Source organism: Oncorhynchus clarkii, chromosome 4 (genome assembly GCF_045791955.1).
Source record: "Oncorhynchus clarkii lewisi isolate Uvic-CL-2024 chromosome 4, UVic_Ocla_1.0, whole genome shotgun sequence".
NCBI classification, from domain to species: domain Eukaryota; kingdom Metazoa; phylum Chordata; class Actinopteri; order Salmoniformes; family Salmonidae; genus Oncorhynchus; species Oncorhynchus clarkii.
In genome coordinates, this window is record NC_092150.1 from 5,463,676 (window position 1) to 5,489,538 (window position 25,863).

Consider the following 25,863-nt stretch of genomic DNA (forward strand, 5'->3'; position numbering starts at 1 on the left):
TATGTAGGCTACATGTGAAGAGAGATCAACAAACATGATATGATCTGTTATATAGTGTCTATGTAGGCTACATTTGAAGAGAGATCTAGAAACATGTTATGAACTGTTATGTAGTGTCTATATAGGCTACATTTGAAGAGAGAGATCTAGAAACATGATATGAACAGTTATGTAGTGTCTATGTAGGCTACATTTGAAGAGCGATCAAGAAACATGATATGAACTGTTATGTAGTGTCTATGTAGGCTACATTTGAAGAGAGAGATCTAGAAACATGATATGAACTGTTATGTAGTCTACATTTGAAGAGAGATCAAGAAACATGATATGAACTGTTATGTAGTGTCTATGTAGGCTACATTTGAAGAGATCTAGAAACATGAACTTATGTAGTGTCTATGTAGGCTACATTTGAAGGGAGAGATCTAGAAACATGATATGAACTGTTATGCAGTGTCTATGTAGGCTACATTTGAAGAGAGATCTAGAAACATGATATGAACTGTTATGTAGTGTCTATGTAGGCTACATTTGAAGAGATCTAGAAACATGATATGAACTGTTATGTAGTGTCTATTTATTTATTTATTTTTATTTCACCTTTATTTAACCAGGTAGGCTAGTTGAGAACACCTTTATTTAACCAGGTAGGCTAGTTGAGAACACCTTTATTTAACCAGGTAGGCTAGTTGAGAACACCTTTATTTAACCAGGTAGGCTAGTTGAGAACACCTTTATTTAACCAGGTAGGCTAGTTGAGAACACCTTTATTTAACCAGGTAGGCTAGTTGAGAACACCTTTATTTAACCAGGTAGGCTAGTTGAGAACACCTTTATTTAACCAGGTAGGCTAGTTGAGAACACCTTTATTTAACCAGGTAGGCTAGTTGAGAACACCTTTATTTAACCAGGTAGGCTAGTTGAGAACACCTTTATTTAACCAGGGAGGCTAGTTGAGAACACATTTATTTAACCAGGTAGGCTAGTTGAGAACACCTTTATTTAACCAGGGAGGCTAGTTGAGAACACCTTTATTTAACCAGGTAGGCTAGTTGAGAACACCTTTATTTAACCAGGGAGGCTAGTTGAGAACACCTTTATTTAACCAGGTAGGCTAGTTGAGAACACCTTTATTTAACCAGGTAGGCTAGTTGAGAACACCTTTATTTAACCAGGTAGGCTAGTTGAGAACACCTTTATTTAACCAGGTAGGCTAGTTGAGAACACCTTTATTTAACCAGGTAGGCTAGTTGAGAACACCTTTATTTAACCAGGTAGGCTAGTTGAGAACAAGTTCTCATTTACAATTGCGACCTGGCCAAGATAAAGCAAAGCAGTTCGACACATACAACGACACAGAGTTACACATGGAGTAAAACAAACATACAGTCAATAATACAGTATAAACAAGTCTATATACGATGTGAGCAAATGAGGTGAGATAAGGGAGGTAAAGGCAAAAAGGCCATGGTGGCAAAGTAAATACAATATAGCAAGTAAAACACTGGAATGGTAGATTTGCAATGGGAGAATGTGCAAAGTAGAAATAAAAATAATGGGGGTGCAAAGGAGCAAAATAAATAAATAAATTAAATACAGTAGGGAAAGAGGTAGTTGTTTGGGCTAAATTATAGGTGGGCTATGTACAGGTGCAGTAATCTGTGAGCTGCTCTGACAGTTGGTGCTTAAAGCTAGTGAGGGAGATAAGTGTTTCCAGTTTCAGAGATTTTTGTAGTTCGTTCCAGTCATTGGCAGCAGAGAACTGGAAGGAGAGGCGGCCAAAGAAAGAATTGGTTTTGGGGGTGACTAGAGAGATATACCTGCTGGAGCGTGTGCTACAGGTGGGAGATGCAATGGTGACCAGCGAGCTGAGATAAGGGGGGACTTTACCTAGCAGGGTCTTGTAGATGACATGGAGCCAGTGGGTTTGGCGACGAGTATGAAGCGAGGGCCAGCCAACGAGAGGCCAGCCAACAAGGGTATGTTTGGCAGCATGAGTGAAGGATGCTTTGTTGCGAAATAGGAAGCCAATTCTAGATTTAACTTTGGATTGGAGATGTTTGATATGGGTCTGGAAGGAGAGTTTACAGTCTAACCAGACACCTAAGTATTTGTAGTTGTCCACGTATTCTAAGTCAGAGCCGTCCAGAGTAGTAATGTTGGACAGGCGGGTAGGTACAGGTAGCGATCGGTTGAAGAGCATGCATTTAGTTTTACTTGTATTTAAGAGCAATTGGAGGCCACGGAAGGAGAGTTGTATGGCATTGAAGCTTGCATGGAGGGTTGTCAACACAGTGTCCAAAGAAGGGCCAGAAGTATACAGAATGGTGTCGTCTGCGTAGAGGTGGATCAGAGACTCACCAGCAGCAAGAGCGACCTCATTGATGTATACAGAGAAGAGAGTTGGTCCAAGAATTGAACCCTGTGGCACCCCCATAGAGACTGCCAGAGGTCCGGACAGCAGACCCTCCGATTTGACACACTGAACTCTATCAGAGAAGTAGTTGGTGAACCAGGCGAGGCAATCATTTGAGAAACCAAGGCTGTCGAGTCTGCCGATGAGGATGTGGTGATTGACAGAGTCAAAAGCCTTGGCCAGATCAATGAATACGGCTGCACAGTAATGTTTCTTATCGATGGCGGTTAAGATATCATTTAGGACCTTGAGCGTGGCTGAGGTGCACCCATGACCAGCTCTGAAACCAGATTGCATAGCAGAGAAGGTATGGTGAGATTCGAAATGGTCGGTAATCTGTTTGTTGACTTGGCTTTCGAATACCTTAGAAAGGCATGGTAGGATAGATATAGGTCTGTAGCAGTTTGGGTCAAGAGTGTCACCCCCTTTGAAGAGGGGGATGACCGTAGCTGCTTTCCAATCTTTGGGAATCTCAGACGACACGAAAGAGAGGTTGAACAGGCTAGTAATAGGGGTGGCAACAATTTTGGCAGATAATTTTAGAAAGAAAGGGTCCAGATTGTCTAGCCCGGCTGATTTGTAGGGGTCCAGATTTTGCAGCTCATTCAGAACATCAGCTGAGCATATTTGGGAGAAGGAGAAATGGGGAAGGCTTGGGAGAGTTGTTGTGGGGGGTGCAGTGCTGTTGACCGGGGTAGGAGTAGCCAGGTGGAAAGCATGGCCAGCCGTAGAAAAATGCTTATTGAAATTCTCAATTATGGTGGATTTATCAGTGGTGACAGTGTTTCCTATCTTCAGTGCAGTGGGCAGCTGGGAGGAGGGGTTCTTATTCTCCATGGACTTTACAGTGTCCCAGAACTTTTTATGTAGGCTACATTTATGTAGGCTACATTTGAAGAGAGAGATCTAGAAACATGATATGAACTGTTATGTGGTGTCTATATAGGCTACATTTGAAGAGAGAGATCTAGAAACATGATATGAACTGTTATGTAGTGTCTATGGAGGCTACATTTGAAGCGAGATCTAGAAACGTGATATGAACAGTTATGTAGTGTCTATGTAGGCTACATTTGAAGAGAGAGATCTAGAAACATGATATGAACTGTTATGTAGTGTCTATGTAGGCTGCATTCGAAGAGATCTAGAAACATGAACTTATGTAGTGTCTATGTAGGCTACATTTGAAGGGAGAGATCAAGAAACATGATATGAACTGTTATGTAGGCTACATTTGAAGAGAGATCAAGAAGCATGATATGAACTGTTATGTAGTGTCTATGTAGGCTGCATTTGAAGAGCTCTAGAAACATGAACTTATGTAGTGTCTATGTAGGCTACATTTGAAGAGAGATCAAGAAACATGATATGAACTGTTATGTGGTGTCTATGTAGGCTACATTTGAAGAGAGAGATCTAGAAACATGATATGAACTGTTATGTGGTGTCTATATAGGCTACATTTGAAGAGAGAGATCAAGAAACATGATATGAGCTGTTATGGAGTCTATGGAGGCTACATTTGAAGAGAGATCTAGAAACATGATATGAACTGTTATGTAGTGTCTATGTAGGCTACATTTGAATTGAGCGATCTAGAAGCAGGGTAACTATGAATTGTTATGTAGTGTCTATGTAGGCTACATTTGAATTGAGTGATCTAGAAGCAGGGTAACTATGAATTGTTATGTAGTGTCTATGTAGGCTACATTTGAATTGAGCGATCTAGAAGGAGGGTAACTATGAATTGTTATGTAGTGTCTATGTAGGCTACATTTGAATTGAGCGATCTAGAAGCAGGGTAACTATGAATTGTTATGTAGTCTGCGTGTTACATAACGTGGCTGCTGGACTGAGTAAAACGTGTGGTAAATGAGGTTCACCATCTGTTTTTTTTTTTTAGGTTATCAGGGAATTGTTATGTAGCCATGTCAACCGTCCTCGGAGAAGCACAGTACACGCTTTCTCTCTTCCTCCAAAACACAATAACGCCCGCTATTGAATTCCACGTCCTTGTGATATTGTGACGTAACAAAATGTCACTAGTGCTGCTCCTAATGCAACTGCTGTATTTTAAGTCATGGTTAGAATGACTACACCCTTTTTAAGATTCTGAAACAAAATCAGAAACGAGCATAAGAGGAATAATAATAATAATATGACAGGAAAATATGTAAAAAAAATAAATAAAATGTAATATTAGGCTTTTAGATTTATTATGTTGACATTGTCAGTGTTGATCATCAAAGGCAGAAGCTGGGGGATTACTACTGTTTTTTACAAGGTGCCAAGTTCTGATTTAACCATCATCGAATAATCTTTAAAAGCTATCGATTTCTGTTAAACAACATTTTTAGAACGACTCACCAACAGAGAATACACAGATTATTACTTGCCCTCTCTCAATGTAGCCTTTATTTAATCTCCCCTAACTATGTCCGTCTCTCTCTGTCCCCAGGGGTGGATGTAGATCTGGCGAGGAGGGAAGAGGAGCGGGTGATGCTGGCGGATGCCAACGCGGTGCTGGCAGGAAGTGGCGTGCTGACACCTCACCCCAACACCAAGGCCACAGCGCTGCACGTGGCCGCGGCCAAGGGCTACATAGAGGTCATGAAGTGAGTCGGGTGCTAGTCGGCGAGTCAGGTGCTAGTTGGCGAGTCAGGTGCTAGTCGGCGAGTCGGGTGCTAGTCGGCGAGTCGGGTGCTAGTCGGGTGCGAGTCGGGTGCGAGTCGGGTGCGAGTCGGGTGCTAGACGGGTGCTAGACGGGTGCTAGACGGCGAGTCAGGTGCTAGTCGGTGAGTCAGGTGCGAGTCAGGTGCTAGTCAGGGGCTAGACGGCGAGTCAGGTGCTAGTCAGGGGCTAGTCGGTGAGTCAGGTGCTAGTCGGTGAGTCAGGTGCTAGTCGGCGAGTCAGGTGCTAGTCGGCGAGTCGGGTGCTAGACGGGTGCTAGACGGGTGCTAGACGGGTGCTAGACGGCGAGTCAGGTGCTAGTCGGTGAGTCAGGTGCGAGTCAGGTGCTAGTCAGGGGCTAGACGGCGAGTCAGGTGCTAGTCAGGGGCTAGTCGGTGAGTCAGGTGCTAGTCGGTGAGTCAGGTGCTAGTCGGCGAGTCAGGTGCTAGTCGGCGAGTCGGGTGCTAGACGGGTGCTAGACGGGTGCTAGACGGGTGCTAGACGGAGAGTCAGGTGCTAGTCGGTGATTCAGGTGCGAGTCAGGTGCTAGACGGCGAGTCAGGTACTAGTCAGGGGCTAGTCGGTGAGTCAGGTGCTAGTCGGTGAGTCAGGTGCAAGTCAGGTGCTAGACGGCGAGTCAGGTGCTAGACGGCGAGTCAGGTGCAAGTCAGGTGCTAGATGGCGAGTCAGGTGCTAGACGGGGAGTCAGGTGCTAGACGGGGAGTCAGGTGCGAGTCAGGTGCTAGACGGCGAGTCAGGTGCTAGTCGGCGAGTCAGGTGCGACTCAGTTCCTTGACGGCGTGTCCGGTGTTTGTCGGCGAGTTAGGTGCTAGACGGCGAGTCAGGTGCTAGTCAGGTGCTAGTCGGCGATTTGTTTTAGAGAGTGCTCATTTGTTTTAGAGAGTGTTCATTTGTTTTAGAGAGTGCTCATTTGTTTTAGAGAGAGTGCTCATTTGTTTTAGAGAGTGCTCATTTGTTGTAGAGAGTGTTCATTTGTTGTAGAGAGTGCTCATTTTAGACAACACCATTGCTCCTAAAGTGCAAACCGTTCTGATCTGGGACACGGCCAGAGATAATAACCTGACCTGCTGAACTGCTGCCACTGTGTCTTTGGTGTTTCTAGTTTTGTACCACACTAGACCAGCAAACAGCTGCTGTTAGTCATCCTCCTGTCCTCGTGTCCTCCCGTCCTGTTGTCCTACTGTCCTGTTGTCCTCCCGTCCTGTTGTCCTCCCGTCCTGTTGTCCTCCTGTCCTGTTGTCCTCCTATCCTGTTGTCCTCCTGTCCTACTGTTCTGTTTTCCTCCCGTCCTGTTATCCTCCCGTCCTGTTGTCCTCCTGTCCTGTTGTCCTCCCATCCTGTTGTCCTCCTGTCCTGTTGTCCTGTTGTCCTGTTGTCCTCCCATCCTGTTGTCCTCCTGTCCTGTTGTCCTCCCTTCCTCCTGTCCTCCTGTCCTCCCATCCTGTTGTCCTCCTGTCCTGTTGTCCTGTTGTCCTCCCATCCTGTTGTCCTCCCGTCCTGTTGTCCTCCTGTCCTGTTGTCCTCCTGTCCTGTTGTCCTCATGTCCTCGTGTGGTTCTTGTCCTCCCATCCTCGTGTCCTCCCATCCTCGTGTCCTCTGTCCTCCCATCCTTGTGACCTCCTGTCCTCGTGTTCTCTGTCCTCCCGTCCTCGTGTCCTCCCGTCCTCGTGTCTTCTTGTCCTCTTGTCCTCGTGTCTTCTTGTCCTCCCATCCTCTTGTGGTTCTTGTCCTCCCATCCTCGTGTCCTTTGTCCTCCCATCCTCGTGTCCTCCCATCCTGTTGTCCTCATGTCCTCCCGTTCTGTTGTCCTCGTGTTCTCTTGTCCTCCCATCCCTGTGTCCTCTTGTCCTCCCATCCTTGTGTCTTCTTGTCCTCCCATCCTCGTGTCCTCTTGTCCTCCCATCCTCGTGTCCTCCCATCCTTGTGTCTTCTTGTCCTCCCATCCTCGTGTCCTCTTGTCCTCCCATCCTCTTGTCCTCCCATCCTTGTGTCTTCTTGTCCTCCCATCCTTGTGTCCTCTTGTCCTCCCATCCTCGTGTCCTCTTGTCCTCCCATCCTCGTGTCCTCTTGTCCTCCCATCCTTGTGTCTTCTTGTCCTCCCATCCTCGTGTCCTCCCGTCCTCGTGTGGTTATTTTCCTTCCCATCCTCGTGTCCTCCCGTCCTCGTGTCTTCTTGTCCTCCCATCCTCATGTCTTCTTGTCCTCGTGTCCTCCCGTCCTGTTGTCCTCCCATCCTCGTGTTTCCTCTCTATCACCTCTATCTAATCAACCCCCCCACAGGGTCCTGCTCCAGTGTGGTCTGGATTTGGACAGTGGTGATGTGGATGGCTGGACAGCCCTGCATGCTGCTGCTCACTGGGGACAGCAGGAGGTGTGTTCTCTGCTGGCTGACAACATGTGTGACATGGCCTCTCTCAACAACGTGGTGAGTTGGAGATGACACACACACTGATGTACACACACACACACTGATGTACACACACACACACGCACACACACACTCTCACACACACACTGATGTACGCACACACACACACACACACACTGATGTACTCACACGCACACACACTGATGTACACACACACACACTGATGTACACACACACACACACACACACACACTGATGTACTCACACACACACACACACACACACTGATGTACTCGCACACACACTGAGACACACACATGCGTATGCACACACATACACACACACACACACACACACACACACACTGAGACACACACACACACACACACACAGAGAAGCTCAGTCTGGCAGAGTAACACCTCTACTACATTCTGACTCAACAGGCTCAATAATGAGCTCAACTCAATAATGTCAACATCTCACACTATTCCCTATATAGTGCAAAAAAGTAGTGCACTATATAGGGAATAGGGTGCCATTTGGGACACACTATGTTAAATGACATGTTTTACAGTAAATCTGTGTCCTTGTTCCAGGGACAAACCCCTATAGAGGTAGCAGATGACACCCTAGTGGACTCTGGTGCTCTACATTAAACCTTGTGTGTCCTTGTTCCAGGGACAAACCCCTATAGAGGTAGCAGATGACACCCTAGTGGACACTCTGGAGCAGCTGACTAAGAAACAGAACGCTGTGAGTCTCTGTTTATGTCCCAAATGCCACCCTATTCCCTATATGGGGCGCTACCTCTATCTCTGAGTGACCTTATATAGCTAGAGTACATGATCTCTCTCTGTCTCTCGCTTTCTCTCTGTCTCTGCTCTCTCTCTCTCACTTACTTTCTCTCTCTCTCTCTGTCTGTCCCTCTGTCTGTCTCTCTCTCTCGCTTTCTCTCTGTCTCTGCTCTCTCTCTCTGTGTCACTCTGTCTCTCTGTGCTCTCTCTCACTTTGTCTGTCTGTCTGTCTGTCTGTCTGTCTGTCTGTCTGTCTGTCTGTCTGTCTGTCTGTCTCTCTCTCTCTCTCTCTCTCTCTCTCTCTGTCTCTCTCAGCATGCCACTGGTTGAATTCTTTCCCTATTTATGTCTCTATCCAAACATCGTGTTGACTTTTGACCTTTACTGTGTCTTCATTGTCCTGTCCTACTGAAGTGTGTTGTGTTCTGTGGTTCATTGAAATATATTACAGTACCAGTCAAAACTATGAAACAACACATATGCAATCATGTAGTAACCAAAAACATGCAAAAAACAAACAAAATATATTTTAGGTTCTTCAAAGTAGCCACCCTTTGCCTTGATGACAGCTTTTCACACTCTTGGCATTCTCTCAACCAGCTTCACCTGGAATGCTTTTCCTACAGTCTTTAAGGACTTCCCACATATGCTGAGCACTTGTTGGCTGCTTTTGCTTCACTCTGCGGTCCAACTCCTCCCAAACCATCTCAATTGGGTTTAGGTCAGGTGATTGTGGAGCCCAGGTCATCTGATGCAGCACTCCATCACTCTCCTTCTTGGTCAAATAGCCCTTACACAGGCTGGAGTTGTGTTGGGTTATTGTCCTGTTGAAAAACAAATGATAGTCCCACTATGCGCAAACAAGATGGGATGGCGTAACGCTGCAGAATGCTCTGATAGCCATGCTGGTTAAGTGTGTATTGAATTTTAAATAAATCACAGACAGTTTCACCAGTAAAGCACCCCCACACCATAACACCACCTCCTCCATGCTTCACGATGGGAACCACACATGCGGAGATCGTCTGTTCACCTACTCTGCTTCACACAAAGACATGGCGGTTGAAACCAAAAATCTCAAATTTGGATTCATCAGACCAAAGGACAGATTTCCACCGGTCTGATGTCCATTGCTCGTGTTTCTTATACCAAGCAAGTCAATTACTATTGGTGTCCTTTAGTAGTGGTTTCCTTGCAGCAATTCGACCATGGAGGCCTGATTCACACAGTCTCCTCTGAACAGTTGATGTTGAGATGCGTCTGTTACTTGGACTCTGTGAAGCTGGTAACTCTAATGAACTTATCTTCTGCCTGCAGAGGTAACTCTGGGTCTTCCTTTCCTTTGGCGGTCCTCAAGAGAGCCAGGTTCATCATAACACTGGATGGTTTTTGCAACTGCACTTGAAATTTTCCCTATTGACTGACCTTCATGTTTTATTAAAGTAATGATTGACTGTCGTTTCTCTTTGCTTATTTCAGCTGTTCTTGTCATTATATGGACTTGGTATTTTACCAAATAGAGCTATCTTCTGTATATCACCCCTACATTGTCACAACACAACTGATTGCCTCAAATGCATTAAGAAGGAAAGAAATTCCACAAATTAACATTTTAACAAGGCACACCTGTTAATTGAAATGCATTCCAGGTGCCTTATGAAGCTGGTTGAGAGAATGCCAAGAGTGTGCAAAGCTGTCATCAAGGCAAAGGAAGGCTACTTTGAAGAATCTCAAATATGAAATATATTTTGATTTGTTTAACACTTTTTTGGTTACTACATGATTCCATATGTGTTATTTCATAGTTTTGATGTCTTCACTATTATTCTACAATGTAGAAAATAGTAAAAATAAAGACAACCCTGAAATGAGTAGGTGTGTCCTATCTTTTGACTGGTATTGTGTATATATATATATATATATGTGTGTATATATACAGTGAGGTAAAAAATTATTTGATCCCCTGCTGATTTTGTACGTTTACCCACTGACAAAGAAATGACCAGTCTATAATTTTAATGGTAGGTTTATTTGAACAAGGAGAGACAGAATAACAACAAAAAAATCCAGAATAACAACAATGTTATAAATTGATTTGCATTTTAATGAGGGAAATAAGTATTTGGCCCCTCTGCAAAACATGACTGAGTACTTGGTGGCAAAACCCTTGATGCCAATCACAGAGGTCAGACGTTTCTGGTAGTTGGCCACCAGGTTTGCACACATCTCAGGAGGGATTTTGTCCCACTCCTCTTTGCAGATCTTATCCAAGTCATTAAGGTTTCGAGGCTGATGTTTGGCAACTCAAACCTTCAGCTCCCTCCACAGATGTTCTATGGGATTAAGGTCTGGTGACTGGCTAGGCCTTAATGTGCTTCTTCTTGAGCCACTCCTTTGTTGCCTTGGCCGTGTGTTTTGGGTCATTGTTATGCTGGAATACCCATCCACGACCCATTTTCAATGCCCTGGCTGAGGGAAGGAGGTTCTCACCCAATATTTGACAGTACATGGCCCCGTCCATCGTCCCTTTGATGCAGTGAAGTTGTCCTGTCCCCTTGGCAGAAAAACAGCCCCAAAGCATAATGTTTCCACCTCCATGTTTGACGGTGGGGATGGTGTTCTTGGGGTCATTGGCAGCATTCCTCCTCCTCCAAACACGGCGAGTTGAGTTGACGCCAAAGAGCTCCATTTTGGTCTCATCCGACCACAACACTTTCACCCAGTTGTCCTCTGAATCATTCAGATGTTCATTGGCAAACTTCAGATGGGCCTGTATATGTGCTTTCTTGAGCAGGGGGACCTTGTGGGCGCTGCAGGATTTCAGTCCTTCACGGCATAGTGTGTTACCAATTATTTTCTTGGTGACTATGGCTGCCTTGAGATCATTGACAAGATCTTCCCGTGTAGTTCTGGGCTGATTCCTCACCGTTCTCATGATCATTGCAACTCCACGAGGTGAGATGTTGCATGGAGCCCCAGGCCGAGGGAGATTGACAGTTATTTTGTGTTTCTTCCATTTGTGAATAATCGCACCAACTGTTGTCACCTTCTCACCAAGCTGCTTGGCGATGGTCTTGTAGCCCATTCCAGCCTTGTGTAGGTCTACAATCCTGTCTCTGACATCCTTGGAGAGCTCTTTGGTCTTGGCCATGGTGGAGAGTTTGGAATCTGATTGATTGATTGCTTCTGTGGACAGGTGTCTTTTATACAGGTAACAAACTGAGATTAGGAGCACTCCCTTTAAGAGTGTGCTCCTAATCTCAGCTCGTTACCTGTATAAAAGACACCTGGGAGCCAGAAATCTTTCTGATTGAAAGGTGCAAATACCTATTTCCCTCATTAAAATTCGAATCAATTTATAACATTTTTGACATGTGTTTTTCACAATGTGATTTTCTGGATTTTTTTTTCATTTTGTCTGTCATAGTTGAAGTGTACCTATGATGAAAATTACAGTTGGTGGCTGACTAAATACTTTTTTGCCCCACTGTACATGTGTATATATGAATATAAATAAATAGTTTATCAATGTATATATCTCTGTATAGCTCTTCCTGTGTATTTACTCTGTGTCTCTCTGTCTCTCTCTGTAGTTGCGTACAGAGAAAGCCAAGCTGTCCCAGCCTCCGGTCATTGAAACCAGTCCTTCTATCAATATGGCACCAGTTAGACCACGCAGGTCAGTGCCCCAGCATGTCTCTGTTACTGACCCGTCTCTGTTACTGACCCGTCTCTGTTACTGACCCGTCTCTGTTACTGACCCGTCTCTGTTACTGACCCGTCTCTGTTACTGACCCGTCTCTGTTACTGACCCGTCTCTGTGACTGACCCGTCTCTTACTGACTGACCCGTCTCGGTTACTGACCCGTCTCTGTTACTGACCCGTCTCTGTGACTGACCCGTCTCTTACTGACTGACCCGTCTCTGTACTGACCCCTCTCTGTTACTGACCCCTCTCTGTTACTGACCCCTCTCTGTTACTGACCCCTCTCTGTTACTGACCCCTCTCTGTTACTGACCCGTCTCTTACTGACTAACCCGTCTCTTACTGACTGACCCGTCTCTGTTACTGACCCCTCTCTGTTACTGACCCGTCTCTTACTGACTGACCCTTCTGTTACTGACCCGTCTCTGTGACTGACCCGTCTCTTACTGACTGACCCGTCTCTTACTGACTGACCCGTCTCGGTTACTGACCCGTCTCTGTTACTGACCCGTCTCTTACTGACTGACCCGTCTCTTACTGACTGACCCGTCTCTTACTGACTGACCCGTCTCTGTGACTGACCCGTCTCTGTGAATGACCCGTCTCTGTGACTGACCCGTCTCTGTGACTGACCCGTCTCTGTGACTGACCCGTCTCTGTTACTGACTGACCCGTCTCTGTTACTGACTGACCCGTCTCTGTTACTGACTGACCCGTCTCTTACTGACTGACCCGTCTCTGTACTGACCGCTCTCTGTTACTGACCCGTCTCTTACTGACTGACCCGTCTCTTACTGACTGACCCGTCTCTTACTGACTGACCCGTCTCTTACTGACTGACCCGTCTCTTACTGACTGACCCGTCTCTGTTACTGACCCGTCTCTGTTACTGACCCGTCTCTGTTACTGACCCGTCTCTGTTACTGACCCGTCTCTTACTGACTGACCCGTCTCTGTACTGACCGCTCTCTGTTACTGACCCGTCTCTTACTGACTGACCCGTCTCTTACTGACTGACCCGTCTCTTACTGACTGACCCGTCTCTGTTACTGACCCGTCTCTGTTACTGACCCGTCTCTGTTACTGACCCGTCTCTGTTACTGACCCGTCTCTGTTACTGACCCGTCTCTGTTACTGACCCGTCTCTGTTACTGACCCGTCTCTTACTGACTGACCCTTCGGTTACTGACCCAGGAATCACTGATACTGAACCACACAGCATTAGGTAGCACACCTTTCTACCAACAGCATGATGTAACCTGAACCAGACATAATGTACTACATTACCATCCTAATGGCACAAATCACTGAATCAGTCCTTTGTGTTTTACTGACCTGAGTCACTGAATCAGTCCTTTGTGTTTTACTGACCTGAATCACTGAATCAGCCCTTTGTGTTTTACTGACCTGAATCACTGAATCAGTCCTTTGTGTTTTACTGACCTGAATCACTGAATCAGCCCTTTGTGTTTTACTGACCTGAGTCACTGAATCATCCCTTTGTGTTTTACTGACCTGAATCAGTCCTTTGTGTTTTACTGACCTGAGTCACTGAATCAGTCCTTTGTGTTTTACTGACCTGAGTCACTGAATCAGTCCTTTGTGTTTTACTGACCTGAATCAGTCCTTTGTGTTTTACTGACCTGAATCAGTCCTTTGTGTTTTACTGACCTGAATCAGTCCTTTGTGTTTTACTGACCTGAGTCACTGAATCAGTCCTTTGTGTTTTACTGACCTGAATCACTGAATCAGTCCTTTGTGTTTTACTGACCTGAATCAGTCCTTTGTGTTTTACTGACCTGAATCAGTCCTTTGTGTTTTACTGACCTGAATCAGTCCTTTGTGTTTTACTGACCTGAATCAGTCCTTTGTGTTTTACTGACCTGAGTCACTGAATCAGTCCTTTGTGTTTTACTGACCTGAGTCACTGAATCAGTCCTTTGTGTTTTACTGACCTGAGTCACTGAATCAGTCCTTTGTGTTTTACTGACCTGAATCACTGAATCAGTCCTTTGTGTTTTACTGACCTGAATCACTGAATCAGTCCTTTGTGTTTTACTGACCTGAATCACTGAATCAGCCCTTTGTGTTTTACTGGCCTGAATCACTGAATCAGTCCTTTGTGTTTTACTGACCTGAATCACTGAATCAGCCCTTTGTGTTTTACTGACCTGAATCACTGAATCAGTCCTTTGTGTTTTACTGACCTGAATCACTGAATCAGCCCTTTGTGTTTTACTGGCCTGAATCACTGAATCAGTCCTTTGTGTTTTACTGACCTGAATCAGTCCTTTGTGTTTTACTGGCCTGAATCACTGAATCAGTCCTTTGTGTTTTACTGACCTGAATCAGTCCTTTGTGTTTTACTGGCCTGAATCACTGAATCAGTCCTTTGTGTTTTACTGACCTGAATCACTGAATCAGTCCTTTGTGTTTTACTGACCTGAATCAGTCCTTTGTGTTTTACTGGCCTGAATCACTGAATCAGTCCTTTGTGTTTTACTGACCTGAATCACTGAATCAGCCCTTTGTGTTTTACTGACCTGAATCACTGAATCAGTCCTTTGTGTTTTACTGACCTGAATCAGTCCTTTGTGTTTTACTGGCCTGAATCACTGAATCAGTCCTTTGTGTTTTACTGACCTGAATCACTGAATCAGTCCTTTGTGTTTTACTGACCTGAATCAGTCCTTTGTGTTTTACTGACCTGAATCAGTCCTTTGTGTTTTACTGACCTGAGTCACTGAATCAGTCCTTTGTGTTTTACTGACCTGAGTCACTGAATCAGTCCTTTGTGTTTTACTGACCTGAATCAGCCCTTTGTGTTTTACTGACCTGAATCAGTCCTTTGTGTTTTACTGACCTGAATCAGTCCTTTGTGTTTTACTGACCTGAATCAGTCCTTTGTGTTTTACTGACCTGAATCAGTCCTTTGTGTTTTACTGACCTGAGTCACTGAATCAGTCCTTTGTGTTTTACTGACCTGAATCAGCCCTTTGTGTTTACTGACCTGAATCAGTCCTTTGTGTTTTACTGACCTGAATCAGTCCTTTGTGTTTTACTGACCTGAATCAGTCCTTTGTGTTTTACTGACCTGAGTCACTGAATCAGTCCTTTGTGTTTTACTGACCTGAGTCACTGAATCAGCCCTTTGTGTTTTACTGACCTGAATCAGCCCTTTGTGTTTTACTGACCTGAGTCACTGAATCAGTCCTTTGTGTTTTACTGACCTGAGTCACTGAATCAGTCCTTTGTGTTTTACTGACCTGAATCAGTCCTTTGTGTTTTACTGACCTGAATCAGTCCTTTGTGTTTTACTGACCTGAATCAGTCCTTTGTGTTTTACTGACCTGAGTCACTGAATCAGTCCTTTGTGTTTTACTGACCTGAGTCACTGAATCAGTCCTTTGTGTTTTACTGACCTGAGTCACTGAATCAGTCCTTTGTGTTTTACTGACCTGAGTCACTGAATCAGTCCTTTGTGTTTTACTGACCTGAATCACTGAATCAGTCCTTTGTGTTTTACTGACCTGAATCACTGAATCAGTCCTTTGTGTTTTACTGACCTGAATCACTGAATCAGCCCTTTGTGTTTTACTGGCCTGAATCACTGAATCAGTCCTTTGTGTTTTACTGACCTGAATCACTGAATCAGCCCTTTGTGTTTTACTGACCTGAATCACTGAATCAGTCCTTTGTGTTTTACTGACCTGAATCACTGAATCAGCCCTTTGTGTTTTACTGGCCTGAATCACTGAATCAGTCATTTGTGTTTTACTGACCTGAATCACCGAATCAGTCCTTTGTGTTTTACTGACCTGAATCATCCTTTGTGTTTTACTGGCCTGAATCACTGAATCAGTCCTTTGTGTTTTACTGACCTGAATCACTGAATCAGTCCTTTGTGTTTTACTGACCTGAATCAGCCCTTTGTGTTTTACTGACCTGAATCACTGAATCAGTCCTTTGTGTTTTACTGACCTGAATCAGTCCTTTGTGTTTTACTGGCCTGAATCACTGAATCAGTCCTTTGTGTTTTACTGACCTGAATCACTGAATCAGTCCTTTGTGTTTTACTGACCTGAATCAGTCCTTTGTGTTTTACTGACCTGAGTCACTGAATCAGTCCTTTGTGTTTTACTGACCTGAATCAGCCCTTTGTGTTTTACTGACCTGAATAAGTCCTTTGTGTTTTACTGGCCTGAATCACTGAATCAGTCCTTTGTGTTTTACTGACCTGAATCAGTCCTTTGTGTTTTACTGACCTGAATCAGCCCTTTGTGTTTTACTGGCCTGAATCACTGAATCAGTCCTTTGTGTTTTACTGACCTGAATCAGTCCTTTGTGTTTTACTGACCTGAATCAGTCCTTTGTGTTTTACTGGCCTGAATCACTGAATCAGTCCTTTGTGTTTTACTGACCTGAATCACTGAATCAGTCCTTTGTGTTTTACTGACCTGAATCACTGAATCAGTCCTTTGTGTTTTACTGACCTGAATCAGTCCTTTGTGTTTTACTGGCCTGAATCACTGAATCAGTCCTTTGTGTTTTACTGACCTGAATCAGTCCTTTGTGTTTTACTGACCTGAATCAGCCCTTTGTGTTTTACTGGCCTGAATCACTGAATCAGTCCTTTGTGTTTTACTGACCTGAATCAGTCCTTTGTGTTTTACTGACCTGAATCAGTCCTTTGTGTTTTACTGGCCTGAATCACTGAATCAGTCCTTTGTGTTTTACAGGCCTGAATCACTGAATCAGTCCTTTGTGTTTTACTGACCTGAATCACTGAATCAGTCCTTTGTGTTTTACTGACCTGAGTCACTGAATCAGCCCTTTGTGTTTTACTGACCTGAGTCACTGAATCAGTCCTTTGTGTTTTACTGACCTGAATCACTGAATCAGCCCTTTGTGTTTTACTGGCCTGAATCACTGAATCAGTCCTTTGTGTTTTACTGACCTGAGTCACTGAATCAGTCCTTTGTGTTTTACTGACCTGAATCACTGAATCAGCTCTTTGTGTTTTACTGGCCTGAATCACTGAATCAGTCCTTTGTGTTTTTCTGACCTGAATCACTGAATCAGTCCTTTGTGTTTTACTGACCTGAATCAGTCCTTTGTGTTTTACTGGCCTGAATCACTGAATCAGTCCTTTGTGTTTTACTGACCTGAATCACTGAATCAGTCCTTTGTGTTTTACTGACCTGAATCAGTCCTTTGTGTTTTACTGACCTGAGTCACTGAATCAGTCCTTTGTGTTTTACTGACCTGAATCAGCCCTTTGTGTTTTACTGACCTGAATAAGTCCTTTGTGTTTTACTGGCCTGAATCACTGAATCAGTCCTTTGTGTTCTACTGACCTGAATCAGTCCTTTGTGTTTTACTGACCTGAATCAGCCCTTTGTGTTTTACTGGCCTGAATCACTGAATCAGTCCTTTGTGTTTTACTGACCTGAATCAGTCCTTTGTGTTTTACTGACCTGAATCAGTCCTTTGTGTTTTACTGGCCTGAATCACTGAATCAGTCCTTTGTGTTTTACTGACCTGAATCACTGAATCAGTCCTTTGTGTTTTACTGACCTGAATCACTGAATCAGTCCTTTGTGTTTTACTGACCTGAATCAGTCCTTTGTGTTTTACTGACCTGAGTCACTGAATCAGTCCTTTGTGTTTTACTGACCTGAATCACTGAATCAGTCCTTTGTGTTTTACTGACCTGAATCAGTCCTTTGTGTTTTACTGGCCTGAATCACTGAATCAGTCCTTTGTGTTTTACTGACTTGAATCAGTCCTTTGTGTTTTACTGATCTGAGTCACTGAATCAGTCCTTTGTGTTTTACTGACTTGAATCAGTCCTTTGTGTTTTACTGGCCTGAATCACTGAATCAGTCCTTTGTGTTTTACTGACCTGAATCAGTCCTTTGTGTTTTACTGACCTGAATCAGTCCTTTGTGTTTTACTGACCTGAGTAACTGAATCAGTCCTTTGTGTTTTACTGACCTGAATCAGTCCTTTGTGTTTTACTGACCTGAGTCACTGAATCAGTCCTTTGTGTTTTACTGACCTGAATCACTGAATCAGCCCTTTGTGTTTTACTGGCCTGAGTCACTGAATCAGTCCTTTGTGTTTTACTGACCTGAATCACTGAATCAGTCCTTTGTGTTTTACTGACCTGAATCAGCCCTTTGTGTTTTACTGACCTGAATCAGTCCTTTGTGTTTTACTGACCTGAATCACTGAATCAGCCCTTTGTGTTTTACTGGCCTGAATCACTGAATCAGTCCTTTGTGTTTTACTGACCTGAGTCACTGAATCAGTCCTTTGTGTTTTACTGACCTGAATCACTGAATCAGCTCTTTGTGTTTTACTGGCCTGAATCACTGAATCAGTCCTTTGTGTTTTTCTGACCTGAATCAGTCCTTTGTGTTTTACTGACCTGAATCACTGAATCAGTCCTTTGTGTTTTACTGACCTGAATCACTGAATCAGCCCTTTGTGTTTTACTGGCCTGAATCACTGAATCAGTCCTTTGTGTTTTACTGACCTGAGTCACTGAATCAGTCCTTTGTGTTTTACTGACCTGAATCACTGAATCAGCTCTTTGTGTTTTACTGGCCTGAATCACTGAATCAGTCCTTTGTGTTTTTCTGACCTGAATCAGTCCTTTGTGTTTTACTGACCTGAATCACTGAATCAGCCCTTTGTGTTTTACTGACCTGAGTCACTGAATCAGTGCTTTGTGTTTTACTGACCTGAGTCAGCCCTTTGTGTTTTACTGACCTGAATCACTGAATCAGTCCTTTGTGTTTTACTGACCTGAATCAGTGAATCAGTCCTTTGTGTTTTACTGACCTGAATCACTGAATCAGTCCTTTGTGTTTTACTGACCTGAATCACTGAATCTGTCCTTTGTGTTTTACTGACCTGAATCACTGAATCAGCCCTTTGTGTTTTACTGACCTGAATCACTGAATCAGCCCTTTGTGTTTTACTGGCCTGAATCACTGAATCAGCCCTTTGTGTTTTACTGACCTGAATCAGTTCTTTGTGTTTTACTGGCCTGAATCACTGAATCAGTCCTTTGTGTTTTACTGACCTGAATCAGTCCTTTGTGTTTTACTGACCTGAATCAGTCCTTTGTGTTTTACTGGCCTGAATCACTGAATCAGTCCTTTGTGTTTTACTGACCTGAATCAGTCCTTTGTGTTTTACTGACCTGAATCAGTCCTTTGTGTTTTACTGACCTGAGTCACTGAATCAGTCCTTTGTGTTTTACTGACCTGAATCACTGAATCAGTCCTTTGTGTTTTACTGACCTGAATCACTGAATCAGTCCTTTGTGTTTTACTGACCTGAATCACTGAATCAGTCCTTTGTGTTTTACTGACCTGAATCAGTCCTTTGTGTTTTACTGACCTGAATCAGCCCTTTGTGTTTTACTGATCTGAATCAGTCCTTTGTGTTTTACTGACCTGAGTCACTGAATCAGTCCTTTGTGTTTTACTGACCTGAGTCACTGAATCAGCCCTTTGTGTTTTACTGACCTGAATCAGTCCTTTGTGTTTTACTGACCTGAATCAGTCCTTTGTGTTTTACTGACCTGAATCAGTCCTTTGTGTTTTACTGACCTGAATCAGTCCTTTGTGTTTTACTGACCTGAGTCACTGAATCAGCCCTTTGTGTTTTACTGACCTGAATCAGTCCTTTGTGTTTTACTGACCTGAATCAGTCCTTTGTGTTTTACTGACCTGAATCACTGAATCAGCCCTTTGTGTTTTACTGACCTGAGTCACTGAATCAGTCCTTTGTGTTTTACTGACCTGAATCACTGAATCAGCCCTTTGTGTTTTACTGACCTGAATCACTGAATCAGTCCTTTGTGTTTTACTGACCTGAATCACTGAATCAGTCCTTTGTGTTTTACTGACCTGAATCACTGAATCAGTCCTTTGTGTTTTACTGACCTGAATCAGCTCTTTGTGTTTTACTGACCTGAATCACTGAATCAGTCCTTTGTGTTTTACTGACCTGAATCACTGAATCAGCCCTTTGTGTTTTACTGACCTGAATCACTGAATCAGTCCTTTGTGTTTTACTGACCTGAATCACCAAATCAGCCCTTTGTGTTTTACTGACCTGAATCAGCCCTTTGTGTTTTACTGACCTGAATCAGTCCTTTGTGTTTTACTGACCTGAATCAGTCCTTTGTGTTTTACTGACCTGAATCAGCCCTTTGTGTTTTACTGACCTGAATCAGTCCTTTGTGTTTTACTGACCTGAATCACTGAATCAGTCCTTTGTGTTTTACTGACCTGAGTCACTGAATCAGCCCTTTGTGTTTTACTGACCTGAATCAGCCCTTTGTGTTTTACTGACCTGAATCACTGAATCAGTCCTTTGTGTTTTACTGACCTGAATCACCAAATCAGCCCTTTGTGTTTTACTGACCTGAATCAGCCCTTTGTGTTTTACTGACCTGAATCAGTCCTTTGTGTTTTACTGACCTGAATCACTGAATCAGTCCTTTGTGTTTTACTGGCCTGAATCACTGAATCAGTCCTTTGTGTTTTACTGTTTGTATTTCACCAGTGTCAGCTGCCTTGCAAGCTAGTCACTCCATCCTCACACTGCCACAGGAGTGATATGGATGGAGGAGGAGAACCAACCTAGTCACCCCCTCCTCTAGTCCTCTAGTCACGCCCGCCTCTAGTCCCCTAGTCACGCCCTCCCCTAGTCACCCCCTCCTCTAGTCCCCTAGTCACGCCCTCCCCTAGTCACCCCCTCCTCTAGTCCTCTAGTCACGCCCCCCTCTAGTCCCCTAGTCACCCCCTCCTCTAGTCCCCTAGTCACGCCCTCCTCTAGTCACGCCCTCCTCTAGTCACGCCCTCCCCTAGTCACTCCATCCTCACACTGCCACAGGAGTGATATGGATGGAGGAGGAGAACCAACCTAGTCACGCCCTCCCCTAGTCACCCCCCCCCCCCTAGTCCTCTAGTCACGCCCTCCCCTAGTCACGCCCTCCCCTAGTCACGCCCTCCCCTAGTCACGCCCTCCCCTAGTCACCCCCCCCCCCCTAGTCCTCTAGTCACGCCCTCCTCTAGTCACGCCCTCCTCTAGTCACGCCCTCCTCTAGTCACGCCCTCCTCTAGTCACACCCTCCCCTAGCCACGCCCTCCCCTAGTCACCCCCTCCTCTAGTCCTCTAGTCACGCCCCCCTCTAGTCCTCTAGTCACGCCCCCCTCTAGTCCTCTAGTCACGCCCTCCTCTAGTCACGCCCTCCTATAGTCATGCCCCCTCTAGTCACGCCCCCCTCCAGTCACGCCCTCCTCTAGTCACGCCCCCTCTAGTCACGCCCCCCTCTAGTCACGCCCCCCCCCCCCCCTAGTCACGCCCCCCCTAGTCACGCCCTCCTCTAGTCACGCCCCCCTCTAGTCAAACCCTCCCCTAGTCACGCCCTCCTCTAGTCAAACCCTCCCCTAGTCACGCCCTCCTCTAGTCAAACCCTCCCCTAGTCACGCCCTCCTCTAGTCACGCCCTTCTCTAGTCACGCCCTCCTCTAGTCACACCCTCCTCTAGTCACGCCCTCCTCACACTGGGTTGGTTTTCCAGATGTTTGTTGCTATGGCAATGTATGTTTGGAAACCTACATCAAAGAGATATTTTCTAGATTGTTGTTGTTACACATCTGTTAAATGTTGGTCCAGTTTCCAGCCCAGATTCAGACACAGTCGACATCCTACTTTGTTTTTGCCCACACACACACTCTGGTTTGCTGCACCCTGAGTGATCGCCCTCACTGATTGCCTCCTGCATGCCTACCTGTCATCCTATCCTCGCCCCCCTGCCCCTCCCCTGCAGGACCTCAATCTCTCGTATGAGCAGCAGAGAGAAGATCTGCCTCCACGAGAGAGAGAAGCACCCTCCCCCTGCCCTGACCAGCAGCCCAGCCGAAGAAGAAGAGGAGGAGGGAGGACAGGGCCTGCCTGGGACTCAGGGACCGGGCCAGCCTGGGATTCAGGGACCGGGCCTGCCTGGGACGCAGGGACCGGGCCAGCCTGGGACGCAAGGGACACAGGGACAGGGCAAGGCCTCCAGCAGCTCCAGTTCAGAAGAGGAGGACGACGAATCTGAGAGTGATGCTGAATCAGGTAAGAGACTGAGTTTGCTCCCAAGTGGCCCCATATTCCCTATATAGTGCACTACTTTTGACCAGGGCCCTGAGGGACACTCTGAAGATTTATAATACACCGTTTTTTCGGGGGGTCGATTCAGGAAGTAAACTGAAATTCCAATTCTCGCTTATTATCTCCAACCATTCGAAGAAACGGCAGTTATTCTTTAATGGTATTGGTTCCGTACACCAATACTTCGGGGCGGCAGGGTAGCCTAGTGGTTAGAGCGTTGGACTAGTAACCTGAAGGTTGCAAGTTCAAACCCCCAAGCTGACAAGGTACAAATCTGTCGTTCTGCCCCTGAACAGGCAGTTAACCCACTAGGCCGTCATTGTAAATAAGAATTTGTTCTTAACTAACTTGCCAAGTTAAATAAAGGTAAAAAAAAATAAAATGTTCTGGTACAGATGCTGTTGTTTTCATGGTCCCAGTCACATGGACTGACTGATCGGTTGTGTTGTTGTTGCAGAGAAAGCCAAAAACCGAGAGATCATCAACAACTTGAACAACAAATGCAACAGCTCCTCCACCCACGCTACCTCCACGGCAACCAGCACTTCAGGAGACCCGGCCAAAAAGGTACGACACAGATTTTCTATTGCAGTTTTGAACAACAACAAAATTCTCTTTAGGAGATTGTAGCTCCTCATAATGGAATCGACTAAGACAGGTTTTAAACAAGCTCAGATTAACAACCTCTCTCTGCTATTGAATTCTGCTTGACCTGTGAACTCCTGAGAAATTGCCTTTAATATCGCTCTGGGAAGGCTGTTGATTTGAGTCTATTTGATTCCTCGCCCCCAAAGTGATGAGATTACTCAAAGTTAACTCTCTCTTTCTCTATGTTGTGTAAGTAGCAGGACCCAGGGAAGCCCCCAGCCCCCGAAGTGGCCCCTAGCTCGGCCCCTGGCGCGGCCCCTGGCTCCTGGAGGACCTCTCTTCGTAAGGCAGGCAGCTCTGTGACCCTGGGTCCTTCAGGGGCCAACGACCCCAGCCAGGAGTCCACCCGCGGGGCCCCTGAGTCTGGCCTGGGCATAGGGATGACCCGCTCTGCCTCCAGCCCACGCCTCAGCTCCAACAACACCACCACAGACACCAAGGTAGAGAAATCATTGTTATTGATGTCATTGACTTTGTTTACATGTTAAAACTAGTTGTATATCCTTGATTCCTCACATCTTCTGTCCTCGTTTCCTTCTCTTGAGAAGTAGGAGAGGAAAGAGGGCATGGGGAATCAAGGAAAGACAACTGAGATTCACCAATAGGCTCAAAGAATGCCCACTCAGCAACCTCCAGTACACTACTGTCCTCTTAGACTTGACCAACTACATCACTACTGTACTCTTAGACTGGACCAACTACATCACCACCTCTAATACACTACTGTCCTCTTAGACTGGACCAACTACATCACTACTGTCCTCTTAGACTGGACCAACGACATCAGTACTGCCCTCTTAGACTGGACCATCTACATCACTACTGTCCTCTTAGACTGGACCATCTACATCACTACTGTCCTCTTAGACTGGACCAACTACATCACTACTGTCCTCTTAGACTGAACCAACTACATCACTACTGTCCTCTTAGACTGGACCAACTACATCACTACTGTCCTCTTAGACTGAACCAACTACATCACTACTGTCCTCTTAGACTGGACCAACTACATCACTACTGTCCTCTTAGACTGGACCAACTACATCAGCACCTCTAATACACTACTGTCCTCATAGACTGGACCAACTACATCAGTACTGCCCTCTTAGACTGGACCAACTACATCACTACTGTCCTCTTAGACTGGACCAACTACATCAGCACCTCTAATACACTACTGTCCTCATAGACTGGACCAGCTACATCAGTACTGCCCTCTTAGACTGGACCATCTACATCACTACTGTCCTCTTAGACTGGACCGACTACATCAGCACCTCTAATACACTACTGTACTCTTAGACTGGACCAACTATATCACTACTGTCCTCTTAGACTGGACCAACTACATCACTACTGTCCTCTTAGACTGGACCAACTACATCACCACCTCTAATACACTACTGTCCTCTTAGATTGGACCAACTACATCAGTACTGCCCTCTTAGACTGGACCATCTACATCAGCACCTCTAATACACTACTGTACTCTTAGACTGGACCAACTATATCACTACTGTCCTCTTAGACTGGACCAACTATATCACTACTGTCCTCTTAGACTGGACCAACTACATCACTACTGTCCTCTTAGACTGGACCAACTATATCACTACTGTCCTCTTAGACTGGACCATCTACATCAGCACCTCTAATACACTACTGTACTCTTAGACTGGACCAACTATATCACTACTGTCCTCTTAGACTGGACCAACTACATCACTACTGTCCTCTTAGACTGGACCAACTACATCACTACTGTACTCTTAGACTGGACCAACTACATCACTACTGTCCTCTTAGACTTGACCAACTACATCAGCACCTCTAATACACCACTGTACTCTTAGACTGGACCATCTACATCACTACTGTCCTCTTAGACTGGACCACCTACATCCCTACTGTCCTCTTAGACTGGACCAACTACATCACTACTGTCCTCTTAGACTGGACCAACTACATCACCACCTCTAATACACTACTGTCCTCTTAGACTGGACCATCTACATCACTACTGTCCTCTTAGACTGGACCAACTACATCAGTACTGTCCTCTTAGACTGGACCAACTACATCAGTACTGTCATCTTAGACTGGACCAACTACATCACTACTGTCCTCTTAGACTGGACCAACTACATCAGCACCTCTAATACACTACTGCCTTCTTAGACTGGACCAACTACATCAGTACTGTCCTCTTAGACTGGACCAACTACATCACTACTGTCCTCTTAGACTGGACCAACTACATCACTACTGTCCTCTTAGACTGGACCAACTACATCACTACTGTCCTCTTAGACTGGACCAACTACATCAGCACCTCTAATACACTACTGCCCTCTTAGACTGGACCAACTACATAGCCTTGTACTTTCAGGAACCCAGGACTGCCAGAGTGAACCCCAGTCCAACCAGACGTCTCTTCAGCATGCCAGACACCAACCCAGAGGGCACTAGCAGGTGGGCTCAGCTTGCCTCACAAGATGCTGTCACGTACCACAGTATGGAGTGGCAGTGAAAGGCTGCTCATCAGCTTCACTGTGTGTCTGTGTGAGGAAAGATAAACCGGTTTTGAGCTTCACTGCTTCACCACCATTCTTCTTCATCTCTCTCTCTCTCTCTCTCTCTCTCTCTCTCTCTCTCTCTCTCTCTCTCTCTCTCTCTCTCTCTCTCTCACACCCACCCTCCCCCGCCTCTCTCCCTCACACCCCACCCTCCCCCGCCTCTCTCCCTCAGCTGGCTGAGTCGTAGCTCCTCTTACACCCGACGCCTCAATAGTACTGGAAGTGATCTTAGTAGCTCCACTCCTTCCTTGCCTCTCAGGTATGTCCTACAGCCTTGGCTCTACTCATTGGTGTGTTGTCCACTCTTAGGACTTCTGGTTGGATGTGGTCTCTCCTCCATACACTCTTATTCTGTGTTCAATATTACACTGCTGGATGCGTTGTCTCTGAGTATATTGTCTCTGAGTATATTGTCTCTGAGTATATTGTCTCTGAGTATATTGTCTCTGAGTATATTGTCTCTGAGTATATTGTCTCTGA

The 25,863-nt window shown here is 45.3% G+C and overlaps 1 protein-coding gene across 1 annotated transcript in view; it reads left to right on the forward strand.

Annotated features, from left to right (window-relative positions):
- Window positions 1–25,863, forward strand: part of LOC139406334 (protein phosphatase 1 regulatory subunit 12A-like) — a 55,249-nt gene that overhangs the window by 12,661 nt on the left and 16,725 nt on the right. Inside the window, exons 4-12 of the mRNA XM_071148835.1 lie at window positions 4,875–5,031; window positions 7,388–7,532; window positions 8,154–8,228; window positions 11,863–11,948; window positions 21,831–22,120; window positions 22,614–22,723; window positions 23,002–23,244; window positions 25,197–25,279; window positions 25,556–25,642. Of these exons, the coding sequence (XP_071004936.1) occupies window positions 4,875–5,031; window positions 7,388–7,532; window positions 8,154–8,228; window positions 11,863–11,948; window positions 21,831–22,120; window positions 22,614–22,723; window positions 23,002–23,244; window positions 25,197–25,279; window positions 25,556–25,642 (1,276 nt within the window). The remainder of the gene's footprint in view (window positions 1–4,874; window positions 5,032–7,387; window positions 7,533–8,153; window positions 8,229–11,862; window positions 11,949–21,830; window positions 22,121–22,613; window positions 22,724–23,001; window positions 23,245–25,196; window positions 25,280–25,555; window positions 25,643–25,863) is intronic.